The sequence below is a fragment of the Brienomyrus brachyistius genome, chromosome 8, assembly GCF_023856365.1.
Source record: "Brienomyrus brachyistius isolate T26 chromosome 8, BBRACH_0.4, whole genome shotgun sequence".
In the NCBI taxonomy this organism is placed as follows: Eukaryota; Metazoa; Chordata; class Actinopteri; order Osteoglossiformes; family Mormyridae; genus Brienomyrus; species Brienomyrus brachyistius.
The window spans coordinates 7,345,621-7,361,503 of NC_064540.1; the positions used below are offsets into that span (position 1 = coordinate 7,345,621).

General features: G+C 50.9%; 1 protein-coding gene across 7 annotated transcripts in view; it reads right to left on the reverse strand.

Moving 5' to 3' along the window:
• Positions 1-1,010: 1,010 nt before the first annotated feature.
• Positions 1,011-15,883, reverse strand: part of slmapa (sarcolemma associated protein a) — a 45,611-nt gene continuing 30,738 nt past the window's right edge. For 2 of the 7 annotated variants that reach the window (XM_049022040.1, XM_049022037.1), the window contains 10 exons: positions 13,439-13,498; positions 12,907-12,981; positions 11,962-12,042; positions 11,516-11,572; positions 7,899-8,177; positions 7,495-7,800; positions 6,921-7,038; positions 6,210-6,381; positions 5,986-6,120; positions 1,011-2,914 (listed from right to left, as the gene is read on the reverse strand). In XM_049022040.1, the coding sequence (XP_048877997.1) occupies positions 2,822-2,914; positions 5,986-6,120; positions 6,210-6,381; positions 6,921-7,038; positions 7,495-7,800; positions 7,899-8,177; positions 11,516-11,572; positions 11,962-12,042; positions 12,907-12,981; positions 13,439-13,498 (1,376 nt within the window). In that variant the 3' untranslated portion in view covers positions 1,011-2,821. Of the gene's footprint in view, positions 2,915-3,366; positions 3,455-5,985; positions 6,121-6,209; positions 6,382-6,920; positions 7,039-7,494; positions 7,801-7,898; positions 8,178-11,515; positions 11,573-11,961; positions 12,043-12,906; positions 12,982-13,438; positions 13,499-15,761; positions 15,825-15,883 lie in introns of all 7 variants that reach the window. The other 5 variants (XM_049022039.1, XM_049022036.1, XM_049022041.1 and 2 more) reach the window with 5 other exon arrangements.

The following is a 15,883-nucleotide window of genomic DNA, read 5'->3' on the forward strand; positions in this document are numbered from 1 at the left end:
CCTTGTGATTTGAACAGTCCCCTCCCAGCAGATGCATGTACGCAGGTGAGAGCAAAGTTTAGGGTCAGCATGGTTACCCATTTATCCAGCACCTCTGGATTACCTATTTATGAGGTTAAGTGACAAGAAATCAGCTTTGAAGAAACTCATTGTCCCAATATTCTGACCACCACTTGTGTGAGCTGAATGACATTGATGTTATTTGCAAAATTGCCCTTTGCTTGTAGTTCAGGTATGGCTGTGATTTAAACTATTCTGGGTATAAGCACATTTGAGCAATCCTGGGTGTGTCCTGGTGAATGTCTTGTGTATCTTGACGTAGGAGTCAGGTGGTCTGGAGTACAACTGATTACTCAAAGAAGTTAGACAATTCAATAAAAGCCCTCTTAGAATAGGCAGGTGATATTTTCTAAGTGTAAACAACTGACTATGCATTAAGCTTGACGTCTTTTTATCCAAACTACTAGCTGAGTACAAGGTCAGCAAAAACCCTGACGATTCAACAGAACACAAATATGCAAACTTTACTCCTTTTATATGGATGAGAAGTGGAGTAAGACAGCCGGAGAAGTTACTGTACAAATTAAGGGGTACTACCTAGTGCAAGGATTTTTTATAAAAAGTACTTTAAAGGATTTATTTGGTCTATAGAACATCCTCAAAGGACAATGCTACAGTAAAGAAACACTCCAAGTGGATGTGCAACTTTCCTAATACAACCACAAGAAAGTTTCTAGTGACAAAGTTTGCATTAAAGCCAACAATGAGTCCCCTCAACCTCAACAACCGCTCTAATCTTGAACATGGGTTACATGCCCCCCGTAAAAATGTTGATCTTCCTGTGTTCCTTTTTGGATGCGGTGCACGTTGGCTTTGTGTTACTGACGGAATTAGGCCCTTGGGGAACCTGAGGATGAGTGGGCTGGCAGTCACCCAATCAGAAAGGAGTGGAATGGTTAAAAACGGCCAGAACATCTCGAACTATATGCAAAAAAGGAAAGACGCTGCAGCAGAGTAAAGCTCTTTTTATTAAAATCATGCACATCACATGTGTTAGTGCAAATACTTTAGATCTGTACTCAGGAAACTAATGAGACTTTCCATTTCTTTACAAAATAGATTTTAAACAATCATTTACTTAAAAAAAAAATGTAATTTTGAAGCTGAGCATCCCGGAACAATATTTGCAAACAAAACTATATACAGAAGGGTACAGAGTGCACCAATAGCTTGGGGTGAAGTGACCGGGCAGCTTGGATTGTACATGAATTTTTGACAGAGAAGAAAGTTCATTTAACAGACAATGTGCAGGACATTTTCGCAAGAATTTTTAAACACCAGATATTTCATAGATACAAATGCTGCCCCCCCTCTTCCCACAAAGAAACCCCCAATTCTAAAGTTTCTCACCGATTCACCCCATTAAAGACATTTAACAATGGAAAGTTGAGGTGGTACAAAACAAAATAATAAAAAAAAACTAGCATAAGAAATCCCACCCCCCCACCATTTAGCTGGCATAAGATTTGTGCGATCGCAGTTTGTAAAATGTTACACCTTCAAACTGATTCTCAAGATCTAGGATCTTTCAAGATTCTGCAATGCATCCTTGGAGCATTGAACTTTTAGAGTATAATGAATCCAGTGATAGGCCAAACCATGAGTAACATCCAGAACATTCCAGAAAACCCTAAAAATACAGCAGACAGTGCATACGCATGTTTCTCTTACCCTCTGAAACACTAACCACCCCACTCCCAGCCAAATAATAGGAAAAGGGGGGTGGAAATATAATGGCGTCTGGGGACGGACTCCGCTCAGATGTTACTCATAATCGTCAAGCAGCAAAAGATTAGGACATTGGGCTTGTGTTCGCCTATCAGGGGAAGTACTGGGCTCACATTCCAGCCACACCTGTCCCTACGATAGTCACTGAACTAACTGCACAGGTCATTCACTCCAGATGAACACCCACCTGATTCCCAACCCCCTTTTCTAAATGGGGGGGGGGGGGTTACAATACAAAAGGTTAGTTAAGGAAAATAAGGCCGCAAACTCATCATAGAGAACCCGTTCGGTGAATGCAGATCGCACGGGGGGGGGTCGGGGGGGGTTCTAAATCCCCCCGGTCTATGTAGTGTAGGCCAGACGACAGGGAGGATGGCTCTCTGGACTTTCAGGCGCCGTTCAAGCAGGACTGCATGGACATTCCGGTCTGAAATGGGCCCACGTTAGTGCTTCGTAATCCCGTTTGTACTGACATGCTAGTCACCTTTAGGGACTGTAGTGTTGCCTGTATTATGAATAGCCGTTCGTAATACACGTTAGAGAGCAGAGCGAAGCCTCCAGAGCCTCCCAAGCTGATACCACACGGGTCTCGCTTCACTGAGGGACACGGGTGGCCCCTCCCACCACGAGCCACAACGCACCTTCAGATGATGCGCTGTTACCCCGAAATCTGGAATACTACATTTATGTCCAACGTGGCAAACCACAGACTCAATTTGCCCAGAGAAGGTTTGGTATCCATGGAAAATAAAAACCAAAAAAAAAAAAAAAAAAAAAAAAAGCCTAGTTTAGGCCACTTTAAAGATTCCCATCAAACTGATTAAGAAAAAAAGAATTAACCTCCGATAAAGTACTTTATCTATAGCAGAAGTTAACTTTTATTCTCTATATATTTATATTTATTTATATATGTACACACACACGCACACAGGTAGACTTTGTACAAGTAAAAGCAGAGAGCCAGCTTGCGCTCTCCGCTCAGGAGTAACGGAGTCCAATGGGCAAACTCGTGGGCTGGGGTGCGGGGCCTGGCTCAGGCGGCACTCCGGGACAGGCCGGGGTAGAGGACGACCACGGTCATCGCCACCATCACTGCCACCACCGGCATCCAGGGCAGCCAGGCACTCTGAAAGGGAGGACAGGAGTCTGAGGGGGGGCACCATCCCGCTGGTCGGCCAGGGCACTGCACACTCACACGGGCAGAGCCAAGCGCCAGAGCGGGAGTAGGAAGACGAGAGGTGAAACAATGGCTCCTTTCGAGAAATGAGAAAGGCATTTCGGCGCTATTAAGAGACCAATCTGAACGTCAGCAAGAGGGAACAGAAATCGCCAAGGTGAGTGAGACCCCGGAAGCATTAGTGACCCAGGCGAGACAGACTCTCCATTACTGACAGGGGGGGGGATTCTATGTCAGGAAGTTCATCAATTCAAAAAAAGTGAGACAGAGAGAGAGAGAGAGAGAGAGAGAGAGAGAGGGAGAGGCCACTTTGTGTGTTATCTGCCATGCACCAATGAGGAAGACACACGGGACACAGACATGAAGACGGACACGAAGGACACAACAGGAGCACTGGGTACCTTTCCATCACAACTGCCTGTAGCACCAATACAGGAAAGCCAGGATAAGGGCGAAGACTATGGCCTGGAGAGGCTGCAATGTGGGTGGCTGAAGGAGGGAAGGCACAGTACAAATCAATCAAATGGAAGCGCCGTAAAATGAACAAAACGGAACTAAATGCAAAAACAGGAGCTGTGGGGGTCAGGCCTGGGTCTCACACAGGCAATGGGGTCCTCGACGAGGGAGGGGGCACAGATATATATTAAATATAGATATACACACACATACACACACACAGCTGGACTTTATATATACTTTTAAACATTTGGAGCAGAGATCTCAAACCACAGGCCCTTGGGCCAGATCCGGCTGCAGAGATGGGCTTAAACAGCCCATTACCTGTTTTTTTGATTCATTATTAAATCTGGCCAGCAAGTTGATCTTTTGATTTCCACTTTGTAAATTTGAAAGTGATCATCATAGACTTAGTCTTCTTGTAGATTAGCAGAATACTAAGGAAGCCCTAAAGGGCAAAGCACGCCTGCAAACGGTAAAACGTGGCAGCAAATATAAAAACACTGCAGCATTAGCAGCACTGACCATGGAAAGGGTTTGTACCTACCGGTCACCGCACGATCGTTACTGACTGGGAGTCTGTTAATCGACCAACAGTCCTTACTTAAAGGGTTTTGTGCCATTTGTGTCAAAAACGTCAACTGAACATGTAACAGAACATTATTCTCTTTTCAACTCTGATCTGAACATCAGCCGCAACACTATTTGGACAATGAGACTATGTTGACTGCACAACTGACGAAACATTTGTCAGTTCAACTTCAGACGACGGGTCGTCCTCCTTGTCATTTGACTGCATCATTATGTCGTCTGACCGTCGTCTGTCATTTGCGTCGTCGTGTGTCCGGATGCCGTCTGACCGTTATGTCATCTTGTTTTGTTTCTCTTGTAGTCCTGCTGTATCATTCTCCCAGCTGTTTGCGTTGTTCTGCATATCGTCCTATAACATTCTCCAACACACAAACTGAATATGAGGCTAACTTTAATGAAAGCGTATTGGAGAATGAAAAGGTGTATTTAAGCATTTTATGGTAAGATATGCAGAACAACACAAACAGAGAGAATGTCTTGCAGTGCTGCTGCATCAAACAAAACAAGATGACATAACGGTCAGACGGCATCCGGACACACGACGACGCAAATGACAAGGGTGACAAGTCATGTGTCTGAAGGTGTAACATTTTACAAACTGCATTCATACAAGAAAACAGAAGCACAGTTTAAAGTTTAACTGTTTTGTCAGGTGTGCAAATCTACAGAATCTTAACAAAACAGTACTGTCATGTCTGCAGTTCAGTTCAAAGTTGAAGGGAGACAACTGCTTAGTCGACATGGATAGCAGGCATATTGACATTTTTGGCACACATGGAACCCCACAAGTTACAAGAGTCCGACAGGCTCTCTGCCCAATCAGTATCAAGCACGTGATGATCAGAAGATAAATACTTTTTCTGTTTTCAATGCCGCTAATGTTGTGGTGTTCTCATTTGCCGGTTTGTTTTACCCTTTGGGGTTTCCATAGAATACAGACATCACAATTGTTTTTTTTTTTAATTTCTCATTTCTCTTTTGGCTCATAAAAATATGGCTCAGGAGGCCCCTCTGGGAACTGGCCTCCAGGTTCTCAGCTTGAGACGCCTCATTTGGAGGCTGGGTATCAGAACGGAGGGATCTGAGGGAAGGTAAGTTACATCCATTGTCCGCATTATCTGGAGACGACACTGAGGGGGCGAGGGGGGGGTTTGACCAGGGGCAGATGCTGAGGGAGGAGGTTCTGTCCGGCAGGATCACCGTCTCAGTGAGAATCCGGCCTGGTTTTGAGTAAAACGCGCATCAGGAGGAAGAGACCTGCAGATTTCCCTGTGCGAAGCAAGCCTGGAGATGCTGACGGAGTTTCGGGGGGGTGCTGACAGCGGGATAACAGCTCAGGTTATTGAGCCACTGTCATTCAGATTCTTACAGAAACGAGTGAGCTAAGATGTGGTGCTTCTGGGGGATAATGGAAGAGACAGCAGACGCCTCCGTCCCCCACATGGTCACATTTGGACGCCTCTGCTCCCGAAAAGGCTAAGCCGGAGTTGCCCCGCCAGGACACTAAGGCGCACACCCCCAGGGGCACGCAGAGGGTCGCCCCGCCAGGACACTAAGGCGCACACCCCCAGGGGCACGCAGAGGGTCGCCCCGCCAGGACACTAAGGCGCACACCCCCAGGGGCACGCAGAGGGTCTCCCCGCCAGGACACCAAGGCGCACACCCCCAGGGGCACGCAGAGGGTCGCCCCGCCAGGACACTAAGGCGCACACCCCCAGGGGCACGCAGAGGGTCGCCCCCCCAGGACACTAAGGCGCACACCCCCAGGGGCACGCAGAGGGTCGCCCCCCCAGGACACTAAGGCGCACACCCCCAGGGGCACGCAGAGGGTCGCCCCGCCAGGACACCAAGGCGCACACCCCCAGGGGCACGCAGAGGGTCACCCCGCCAGGACACTAAGGCACACACCCCCAGGGGCACGCAGAGGGTCACCCCGCCAGGACACTAAGGCACACACCCCCAGGGGCACTTACGCTGCCCTCCTTGTCCTGCAGCTGCTTCAGGCTCACACGGCACTGCTCCAGTTCCTCATGGATGCTGCGCTTCTCCCTCTCCGTGCGCTCGTATTGCTCCCGCAAGTCTGACAGCTGTGTCTGCGTGTCGTCGTACTGCAAACGGGGGGGGGGATGAGTCAGTGTGGGGAGTCGCCTAAACCATACCACGATAACACCAGCGGAGGGTGGGGGCAGAGACATACCTCCTTCTGCAGGCTCCGGGTGCGGCCGTCTGCCTGGGTCAGTTGGCCGCGCAGCCGTCCAGCGTCCTGCCGGTGCTGTTCCTGCAGGGAGCCTAACTGCTGCTCCAGCTCACCCTGGGACCGCTCCAGAGCACTGAGGCTGCTGCTCAGGGTGCAGCTCTGCTGCCGGGAGCTGGGGGGGATGGAGGCACAGTCAGAATGGTACATGAGCATCACTAGGTGTCTTGAGAAACGGTTGCGAGGTCCAGCGAGACCCCTGATGCCCCCCCACTGCAGACCCCAAACAGGCCTGCAGGTCAGGAAGCGCTGCCTGTCGTTGAATGGGTGGGTGGCATTAGAGGGGCAGGTGAGATGTGCTGCTAGGCCGGCTTCATCACGCAGGGGCAGTGTGGGCGGAGCAAATCATACCCCACGCTGGTCAGCAAGGCCGAAAGGCACCAACCCATAAGCAGGTACGGCATGTGGCAGGGCCGTGCCCGTAAACAGAGCAACAAAGACGATCGCCACCCTTGGCACCCGCGCAGCCAGCTAATGGGATTGGCTCGCTACCGGCCACCAGAGGGCTCTGCGTGGGTTGAACACGCCATGTGCCGAGCTCCTTTGTTACATACGTGTACATGTTATTTATTTAGCAGATGCTTTAATCGACAGCGCAAAGCACATTTCTGGGAAAGCAGGGTGAGGCCCAGGTGTCAGGCCCAGGAAACGTACTTATCCAGCTCCAACTCCAGCTGCTGCAGCCTTTCCAGGAGGGCCACCTTCTCGGCCCGCAGGGCGCTGCTCTCCTTCTGCAGGGCGCTGCACTCCAGCCGCAGCCTGTCCAGCTCGCCTGTGGGTAGGGAGACACACACGCACACACACAGACAGACACCACTTAGCTCTTAAAACAGAATATCACGCATGGTACAGTATGAAAACAAATCCACAGGAGGCTGCTAAGTGCTGTGGCCCTGAGCACAGCTCTGCTGAGCTGGGGAAGGAAGCGGGGTGCTTCCCTGGAAGCCACATCCATGGCGACTGGGGGTTGCTCATGCTGCCATTTTGTAGGGATGCCCCAACACACGCCAGCAGCTAGAGGGCAGTAGTGAGACTACCTGCTGCTGAAAAGCAGGCAGCCAGGGATATGGGAAGCTCACAGGCCACCACACAGCCCTTTAAATCGGTTACAAAACCACAACCAGAAAGGCGTGTGCAGGCAAATGAAAGGGGTCAGCAAACACTGTTCCCTGTGGCGATCTCACTGTGGGTTTTTCCCTCCTAGCAATTATGTGGCGGGTGGGGCTACCTTGCAGCTGGGCAACACGCTCCTCCTGCTGGCTCTGCTGCTGGAAACTGGCCTGCAGGACGGCAATCTCCGCCTCGTATCTGGCGGCCGCCTGCCTCCATTTCTCCAGCTCAGCTGTGACGGTGCGCAGGTCGCTCTGCAGGCCTGCGATGTCGCGCTCCCGCTCGGCGGCCGCTGTCTCCACCACGCGGTGCAAGGCCAGCACCTCTTCTTGGGCAGCCTGCAGCTCCTCACGCGCACCGGCGATGGCACCCTCCCGCTGCTCCCGCAGCAACTCCATGTCCGCCTGCAGCTTCTGCATCTGGGCTGCAGGACACACCAGGGTCGAGAGGAACGTGGGGTCACACGACGGCGACCTGGGATTGAAGCAGACGACGGCGAACGCTGACAGACTGGCGACCCACCTTGCAAGAGCTGGATCTGCTTGGCAGAGCCCTCCGCCTGCCTCCTGTTGGCCCTCCTCTCCTCGTCCAGTAGAGCTGTCACACAGAACATACCGTTAGGCCTCAGGTTCGAGTCCAACGCTGCCCGCGGGCCATGTGACGGTGACTGGCTACCTTGGAGCTCCTGGCACCGCTGCCGGCTGCTGTTAGCCACCTCGCGGGCATCCAGCAGCTCCCTCTGCAAGTGCTCCATCACCTGCTCTGTGTTGCCAGGCTCCAGCTCGGTGAAGGGCAGCTCATCTGGAGGGGGAGGGAGCAAACAGGGCTGCGATTTAAGCACGGCAACAGGGACTGCATTTAGAGATTAAAAGCCAGGCAGAGCTCCGACATTCACGATAGCCGATCAGGGCAGGTCTGTAACAAAGCCGGCTGAGTAAATGTCTATAGCTGGCATTTTCACTAGTCACAGGCAGACAGACCGAAAAATCGGTAGCTTTCAATAGATCCCCAAAATTCGAGCCTGTTGGTCCCTGTGACTCAAAATGATCCCAGCAAGGTCCACTGTAGCTTCGCATTCAACTTAAGGTCAAACAGGCGTGACTGAGCTGGTGTCAAGTCACTGACACATCCGACAACGAAGACTGCAGAGACTGGGGGGGGGGGGGGGGGGGCATGATCGGCACATGAATGCTTCCCTTCCAGGGAAATATCAGAAGCTTAATACCAAATAGGTTAGACAGAGTTTTAAATCCTCAGTGGCGGGGGGGTACGGGGCACACCACAGACAGGTAGAGTGGGATACAGACTGAAAGCCCAGCCTCATATCAAAGAAGAGCACGGGCCTGCAGGCAGGCAAGGTGACTCACGGAAGCCGACCCCCCTGGCAGACAGGAAAGGCCATTTCACACCAAGTGCTTTTACTGAAATGTTTAAGCGGCATACAGAACTCAGTGGAACATTACGAGAGGCACATCTGGAGAAATCTGAAAGAAGTTATTTTATTCTCTTTTCTGGCCACCGTTGCACGTACCTGGACTGCAGTGCCAAATCCCTCAGCTTAGTAAAGAGATCATCTCACACACTAATCACTGATCTCACTCCCTCTCTGGCGGGACAGCGAGCTTTCACCAAAAAAGGCTAGACGTACCCAGTGGGGAGCAGCCTGCGATTGTCTGAACCACATCCAGCTCCTCACATTTTCTGATAATTAAAAGACTGGCGATCTGCACCGTCGGGCTCCGGCATTAATCCCAGCCGCTCCCAGGGGACTGGCACGGAAAGACACACGGAAACGCACTGACCTCCCAAGAGACTCATTAAAAGTGCCTTCTGATCTCGGGAAACCAACACATGCACACAGAAAACGTCCTGGAAATACTATTAAGCCAACATGGCCTCAAACTCAGTTTGAGTTTCTCCAGATGATATCCTGGGCGGAACAAATAAATCAGCAGACAGAGAAGATGATTCAGGTCACCAGCTCACCTAGATCCACCGGCACAGACGGCCGAAGCAGCTCAGGTTGTTGTAAAGGTAGGAAGGGGGAAAAATTCCTATTATTAAAAATACTGAATGATAACCGTCCGGTTTAGTTAATTCAGACCAACAGCTCCCTCTAGTGAGAAAAAGTAAACGCTACACAAAACAGAGGTGGCCAAGGAACAGAGCACCTGGACTTGGGGAAGATCTAATGAGCACCTGCAGAAAATCAAGCATAAGGAAGCAGCCGGGCTCAGCAGCAGCCAGTGGTGGTGAACCAACCCCTGGGGAGTAAATGGGAGCAAGGCACAGAGTTTAAGGAGGTTGCCAGGCCGGAGTGGTACCCTAACTATCCAGAGCACATAAGCTTTCCTCCACAAAAAAATATCAGTGAACCATATAAATGACATTGTGTGATGTCACCATAGCAACCACCTTCAGCTGCTAACTCGCTTGACTGACTCGTCAGACCGTGGAGACCATTGGCCCGGGTTCACGCATCTGGCCAAGCAGGAGGCTGCGAGCAAACTGCTCTGCCAGCCATAAGGGCATGAGCAGTGTGACGAGAGCCTGTGGCTGCTGAGGGCCGCCGGGTACGGGAGCGGATAAGGAAGCAGGATGTGCTACCAGCAGCTTTTTGGTTCAAATCCCCAAGTACTCTCACGACATGAAAACTGAGCCTTCAACAGCAGCAAAAAAAAAGTCACTGAGACATAAAAGTGATAAACGATCTATTTTTGAAAATGGGCCCATGTTGCAGGTCTGTCGAGAACTTCCCACTATCCAAGAGTGACTTACGGGGAGAAGGCCCCTGTTAAGGGAAAAATAGCAGCACTGAAACTATGCAGAACAGCGACATACCACTGCTGCTCTGCACACGTTAGAGGCCAGCCGGTACTGAGTAGTGCTCAACCCTAAAGAGTCCCATTAACCCTACAGCGAGACAGCGAGAGTCCCAAGTCCAAGGGCCAAGCCGGCAATCACATCTATAAAAAAATATATATATAGCCTCGTCTCCCAGGCAACCAAGGCGCACAAATAACTCATGTTTATAGTAGGCAACCAACAAACAAGTGGAGGGACCCAGAGGGAGTTCCCCCATGTGCAAAACAGCAAGCATACAGTGGCGGGGGGGGGGGGGGTGAGGTGTGTGGTGTCCTGCCCTTGTCCTGCCTAGCACAGCTCCCAACAGTTTACCTGGACTCGGGCCCAGTGTCCCGTCAGCCCGCGGGCCTGAACAAACAGGAATTAACAGCCTTGCACTCGGCCACCGGGAAAAGACATGAGCTCATGGCAAACCAGTCTGGCGGCCCAAAGTGGGCATTTCAAAGAAAAGCGGCGGCAGCAGCGAGCTGATACCAGTGACGCGCTGCAGGAACGCAGGCAATGGCTGCCATGACCTATTAAGGAACTACATTCCCAAAAATCTGGCAGGATGAAGCCCCCCCAATGTCATCATCCCGGGGGAGTTATTCTCACCGACTCCTGCAAACCCGGCATTAGCCCGAGAGGCTGGTGTACAGGGAAGTGCTGCGCTGTGGCCCGACTACCGGTACCATCTTGTAGGACACCCTGTCCTGCTCTGACAGGTGGGTATGGAGCCGGGTTACCGAACAGGAGCCGGAGGCAGCAGGCTTGGGTCCTCAATGATGCAGCGGGAAGCTTTACATTAGCATCCCATTCTTAAGCGAATTCATCCCTCAAAACACCCATTTACCTTAAACTCTAGATTCGGGACATTCTTTCATAAGCTGTCTTCCTTGACTCTTCAATGCTACACTAGACTAAACTTTGTGAACTTGATTAAACACTTTTTTTTTAGCCGTTCACAGGGAGAACTACCCAACTTAATATAGGATAAAACAATGATTAAAACTGCTATAATGCAAGTGCTTCACGCGACGCGTCCGATCATTACCGCTGGATTGGCCCTTAACTCTCTGCTCAGCATGCTCTGGGGCAGTGCGGCCAAACATCAGCATCACCCTCAGCGTGCCCAGCACCTCAGTCTGCTCGAGCACCATACCATATATGGCCAGCGCGCATCCCGCTCAACCGTGCAGGCAGCCACCGTAAAGGCCCAACAAGCAGCCTGTGAGATTTACACGACCGACACTGTGCACAGACACCCACAGCAGGTCCCCCAGGGGGCACATTACCTCTCGGCGACGGTGCCTTCAGGGGCTCGTTCAGCTCCTGCTCGTCCATCTGGCCATCTGGGGGCAGAAAAGAGCAAGACTCAGGGGTGGGGGGGGTGAAGACAGTCAGAATGTCGACACGCTGGATAACTGGGGCTTCCTACACTTTTAGGGACAGTTACAAACTAAATTCAATCCAATGGATTTTTATATAGCACCCTTCACCATGCAGTCAACCCAAGCCATAACTGCAAAGGGCAAACTGACGTTCACGGCGACACGCATGGAAGCACCACCACTGCTGTCAGGTGGTTTAAATCTTTAAGAGTAAAACATCCACGAACGCATGCACACACACACGCAAACACACTTCTGCATGCACAAACACTTTCAGAAGTTAATACTGCCTGTAAACACACAGTGGCATTACAAACCGAGGTGAGCGTTAGACCGCAGACGAGCCGTACCTGACGTGTCATCGCTGCTCCGGTCCTTGCTGGGACTGAGCGTGTCGGACATGTCCAGCTCCTTCGCATCTATCTGGTTTTCTGAGGGGAGGTGGGAGAGACGGTTAGCATGGGGAGGCGGGGCAACAGAATGGAGCTGAACTGTGTCGAGCCAGTAAACCAAACTTAGGCCCTAAGAGAGGTGGGGGGAGGGAGGAGCATGAAGCTGAGGGGCAGGACATGAAGGGAGGGGGGCAAAAATGGAACTGAAACACTCTGGGGGGGACAAAGCCAGAGGCAAGTCTGTACGGGGGGGGGGTGTCGGGTTAGAGCTCACCACACATGGGCATGAGTGAGGATGAGAAAACAGACGCAGGTCAGAATGAGCGGAGCGCCTGTTCATGAACCTCTACTGTCCGCTGGCCACTTAGACTAAGAGAAACTGAGCATTTATCAAAAAATAGCCAGTCTGAGGGGTTGGGGGGGGCATTACTTTACACAAAATAACTGTCTGACCAACATGGTATCTGGAAATGTACAAGACGATGCCTCCTGAGTGGCGCGATGCCCAAGAGCCACTGAACTCTGAGCAGTTCTTCATCCTGGAGGAAGCGGGGCACCAACATGCAGTGAGCAGCGGCGCTTACAGGCCAAATCCCGGCCACAGAGCCGCTACTCCGGCTTCGCTGCTGCTTTCAATTCCACACCCACCATTTTCAATTACAGAAAATAACTGTCTAAGGCTGGAAAGCCAGGATTAGTACAGATTAAGTACAGCGGTGGGTGTGAACTAGTTTGATAAATATGAATGAAATCCTACGCCGAACGAGTTCCCTAACCAACCTGGCCACATTAGGCGCTGGCCAGTGGAACCGGCATTCACGCCCTGAACCGGCCCACTTGTGTTTCTGGGCTCCCCCCGGGGCAGCCGCTGATGTGCCAGCGCTTTTGGGGAAGCAGACTGACCTCTAAGAATGGCCGGGCTCTCCAAGCTGATCTCCTGGGTCAGCTGGTTGTTTTGGAGATGAGCATCGATGACCTCTGAAAGGACAAACGTCACTCCTGTTAATCACAGGTGACAAAACGACCCCTTATCCACTCACTGAACTTAAAGGCGACCTGTGCTATCAGACAGAGTAACGAAGGGGATACAGAGAAAGCCTGTTTATTTTATTTAGCAGACACTTATCCAAAGCAACATACAACTAAGAAAGCGGGGTCTACCAGGGCCTTGCACAGGGGCCCAAGAACGGTGCATGAAGTCACAGGCTCTGCACCCTAACCCAGAGAGACACACCACCCCTACACTACGAAGGGAAAAAATTTCAAATGCCGCTTTTAGGTGCACTGTGACCCCGTCATCCTGGCGCCCGTTCTCTTCTAGCTGAATGTCTCAACGTCACAAGCAGTGAGGTTTCTCTCGCTCTACATTCACACTTCAAGCGTGCCGATTCTGAATATCCCGCCAGCGCCCCTCTGCTGACAAGGCTGCTCTTACCGTCAAAGTCGGAGATCTTTTTCAGCGGGGAGGGCACGGCCCCTTTCGCCTGCTTCACTGCTGTTGGGGGAAATAATTTGAGAACAGAACGCCAAATGCATGCCGATTCCAAAAACCACTGTTCTAGAAATAAGCATGATGTAAAAGTGACTGCCAACTGCCATCAATAACTCCCAATAAGGAGGAGGCAGCCGAGAGCATTATGACTGGATTTCCCAATAAATATGGAAGGATGAGTAAATAAGAGTCACATCAAGACGAGGAGTGAAAGAGTGAAAGGTGGCGTGCAGAAAGGAAGGGCTTGCGCCTGAGCTGGGGCAACTAGGGCAGGAAAACTACCCCTCGGTGTCCCGGTGTGAACTCAGAGCAGGTGGCTGTAGCTTTGCTGGCGAGTTTCAGCACAGAAGCAGACTGAGCAGGCAAGGGCAAGCGGTCGATTGCGGCGCGGGGGCAGCTCCCACACCCACACGCTTGTGTAAGAAGCTGCATTACTCGCCTCCCTCAAGCACAAGCAGGAGATGAGCCTGGTTCTCCAGGGGCAAACTTTCAGGGGCTGCTGCTGCTCCTTGGTTAAAGGTCAACCATACAATCACACATGGGGGGGTTTCTAGTTCAAGCATAATTCAATAACTATAAAACACTAAGGCTTATCTATTTAAAAGGGTTTTAAATGGAAGGGGTGATGTTTAATATCAAAGTCAATACAAAAATAATCGTGAGAAAAAAAATTCAGTTTTGGCAATAAACGGTCATAGATGGCAATTTGTGGAAAAAATTCCTTCAGGAAAACGTATGCATTGAGCTTGTTTAGTTAATATCAATTCATTCTGTGTGTACTCAAGATGTGGAATGTCCACTCATTAATAACATTTTATTTACCTACCAAACCCTTTAATGCAACACAGCATTCAGTTGAGAAAACAGGGTCAAACTGCCCTTGGAGCAGTCAGGGTTAAGGCCCTTGCTCAATGTGGAAATCACTCTGCCGACCCTGGGATTTGAACTGCCGACCTCCTGATTACAGACAGCGTCCACTAAGCCACACACTGCCCCATTTAAACCCTCCAGGCTGTTACTACACATGTGACTGATTCTGTAACTCGCATACAGCACAATGCAGTCACTCAGTTCACAGGTGCGTGTCATATTCAGATTCAGAATACTTTACTGATCCCTGCGGAAATTATGTGGACCCAGTTGCTCCCGGACAGCAAGAAATAATTAGGTTAAAATACTTCAGAGGAATTAAGAATCCAACATCAGTCGCACTTCATATGTAAAGAACCTGTGACAAAACTAGAATCTGACGTTCAGCTAAGGCAGAATGTGGCGTCAGACAGTTAAATCCTAATCATCTTTATTACATTTTACACGACACGCCTGGCCTTGCACCTTGAAGCGCTTTCTGCTGATGGGAACAGACTGAGCTGCAAGGCTTCAGTGACAGACGACCTGCAGCAATGTGATGACAGACACAGTCCCCATCCTATCCGGCTGGCTGAGGGAGGGAGAGGAGGCTGACGCACGAAGCTGCATTAACATCCCCCCTCACAGACATAAACAGGCTGCCTGTCTCCCCCACGCCGCTCTGCCAGGGCCCAGGAGCAAACTCCCAGGAAAACAGTCAGGAAAGTCGGAGACCTCGATAAACACACACAAACTAAAATGACAGGGATCGTTTTACACGCCAGGCCTGCAGTGTGTTGCTTTCACAAGCGTATCGTGTTGCCTTGTTGAGGATGGGGAGCGGCGCAGCACATGTACCGACAAGAAACGCCACACCTGCTAAACGTGGAATAACGGCACCAACGCTAATCTGCCGCTTTAAGGCTGGGAGCTGCTGCTCTGCAGGTGGGGGACAGCCAGGGCTTCCCATTCACTGTGTGGCGGGACTAAAATTGCATTTATTTATTTTGCAGAGGTTTTTAACCAAAACGACATAAGTGGCCACTTCGTATGGAGGAAACGAATGGGGCTTAGGGGCCTAACAGGGATATCACACTGCCTCCCCTGGGATCTCATCCTGCAACCTCACAATCACAGGCACAGAGGCCAAACCCACAGAATCGCACAACCACACTGCTCCAACCAGGGACCAGAAACATGATTTATAAAACCTGCCAAATTTTAATTCTAACTTCCCTCAAGCAACTATTCCCTCTCACTCCATTTCTCGACCCAAACAAAGAACCCCCCCCCACCCCCGCGCCACCTCAAACCTCACAGCGGGGATTCAGGTAGCAATGCGCCGCCTGGGCAGGGAGCCTGATTCTAAGTGTCCCGCCTACTCCAGAAATCAGTGGAATAAAGGGTGTGTACTCACGCTGGCCGTCAACAAACTGCTGGATAAAAGCGCAGCCTCCTCCACTCTTTAAAAGAAAGCGGTCTAACAAAGAAAGGAAAGAGAAACAGCTTTCCATGAAACATCACAGTGGGCGTTAGAGC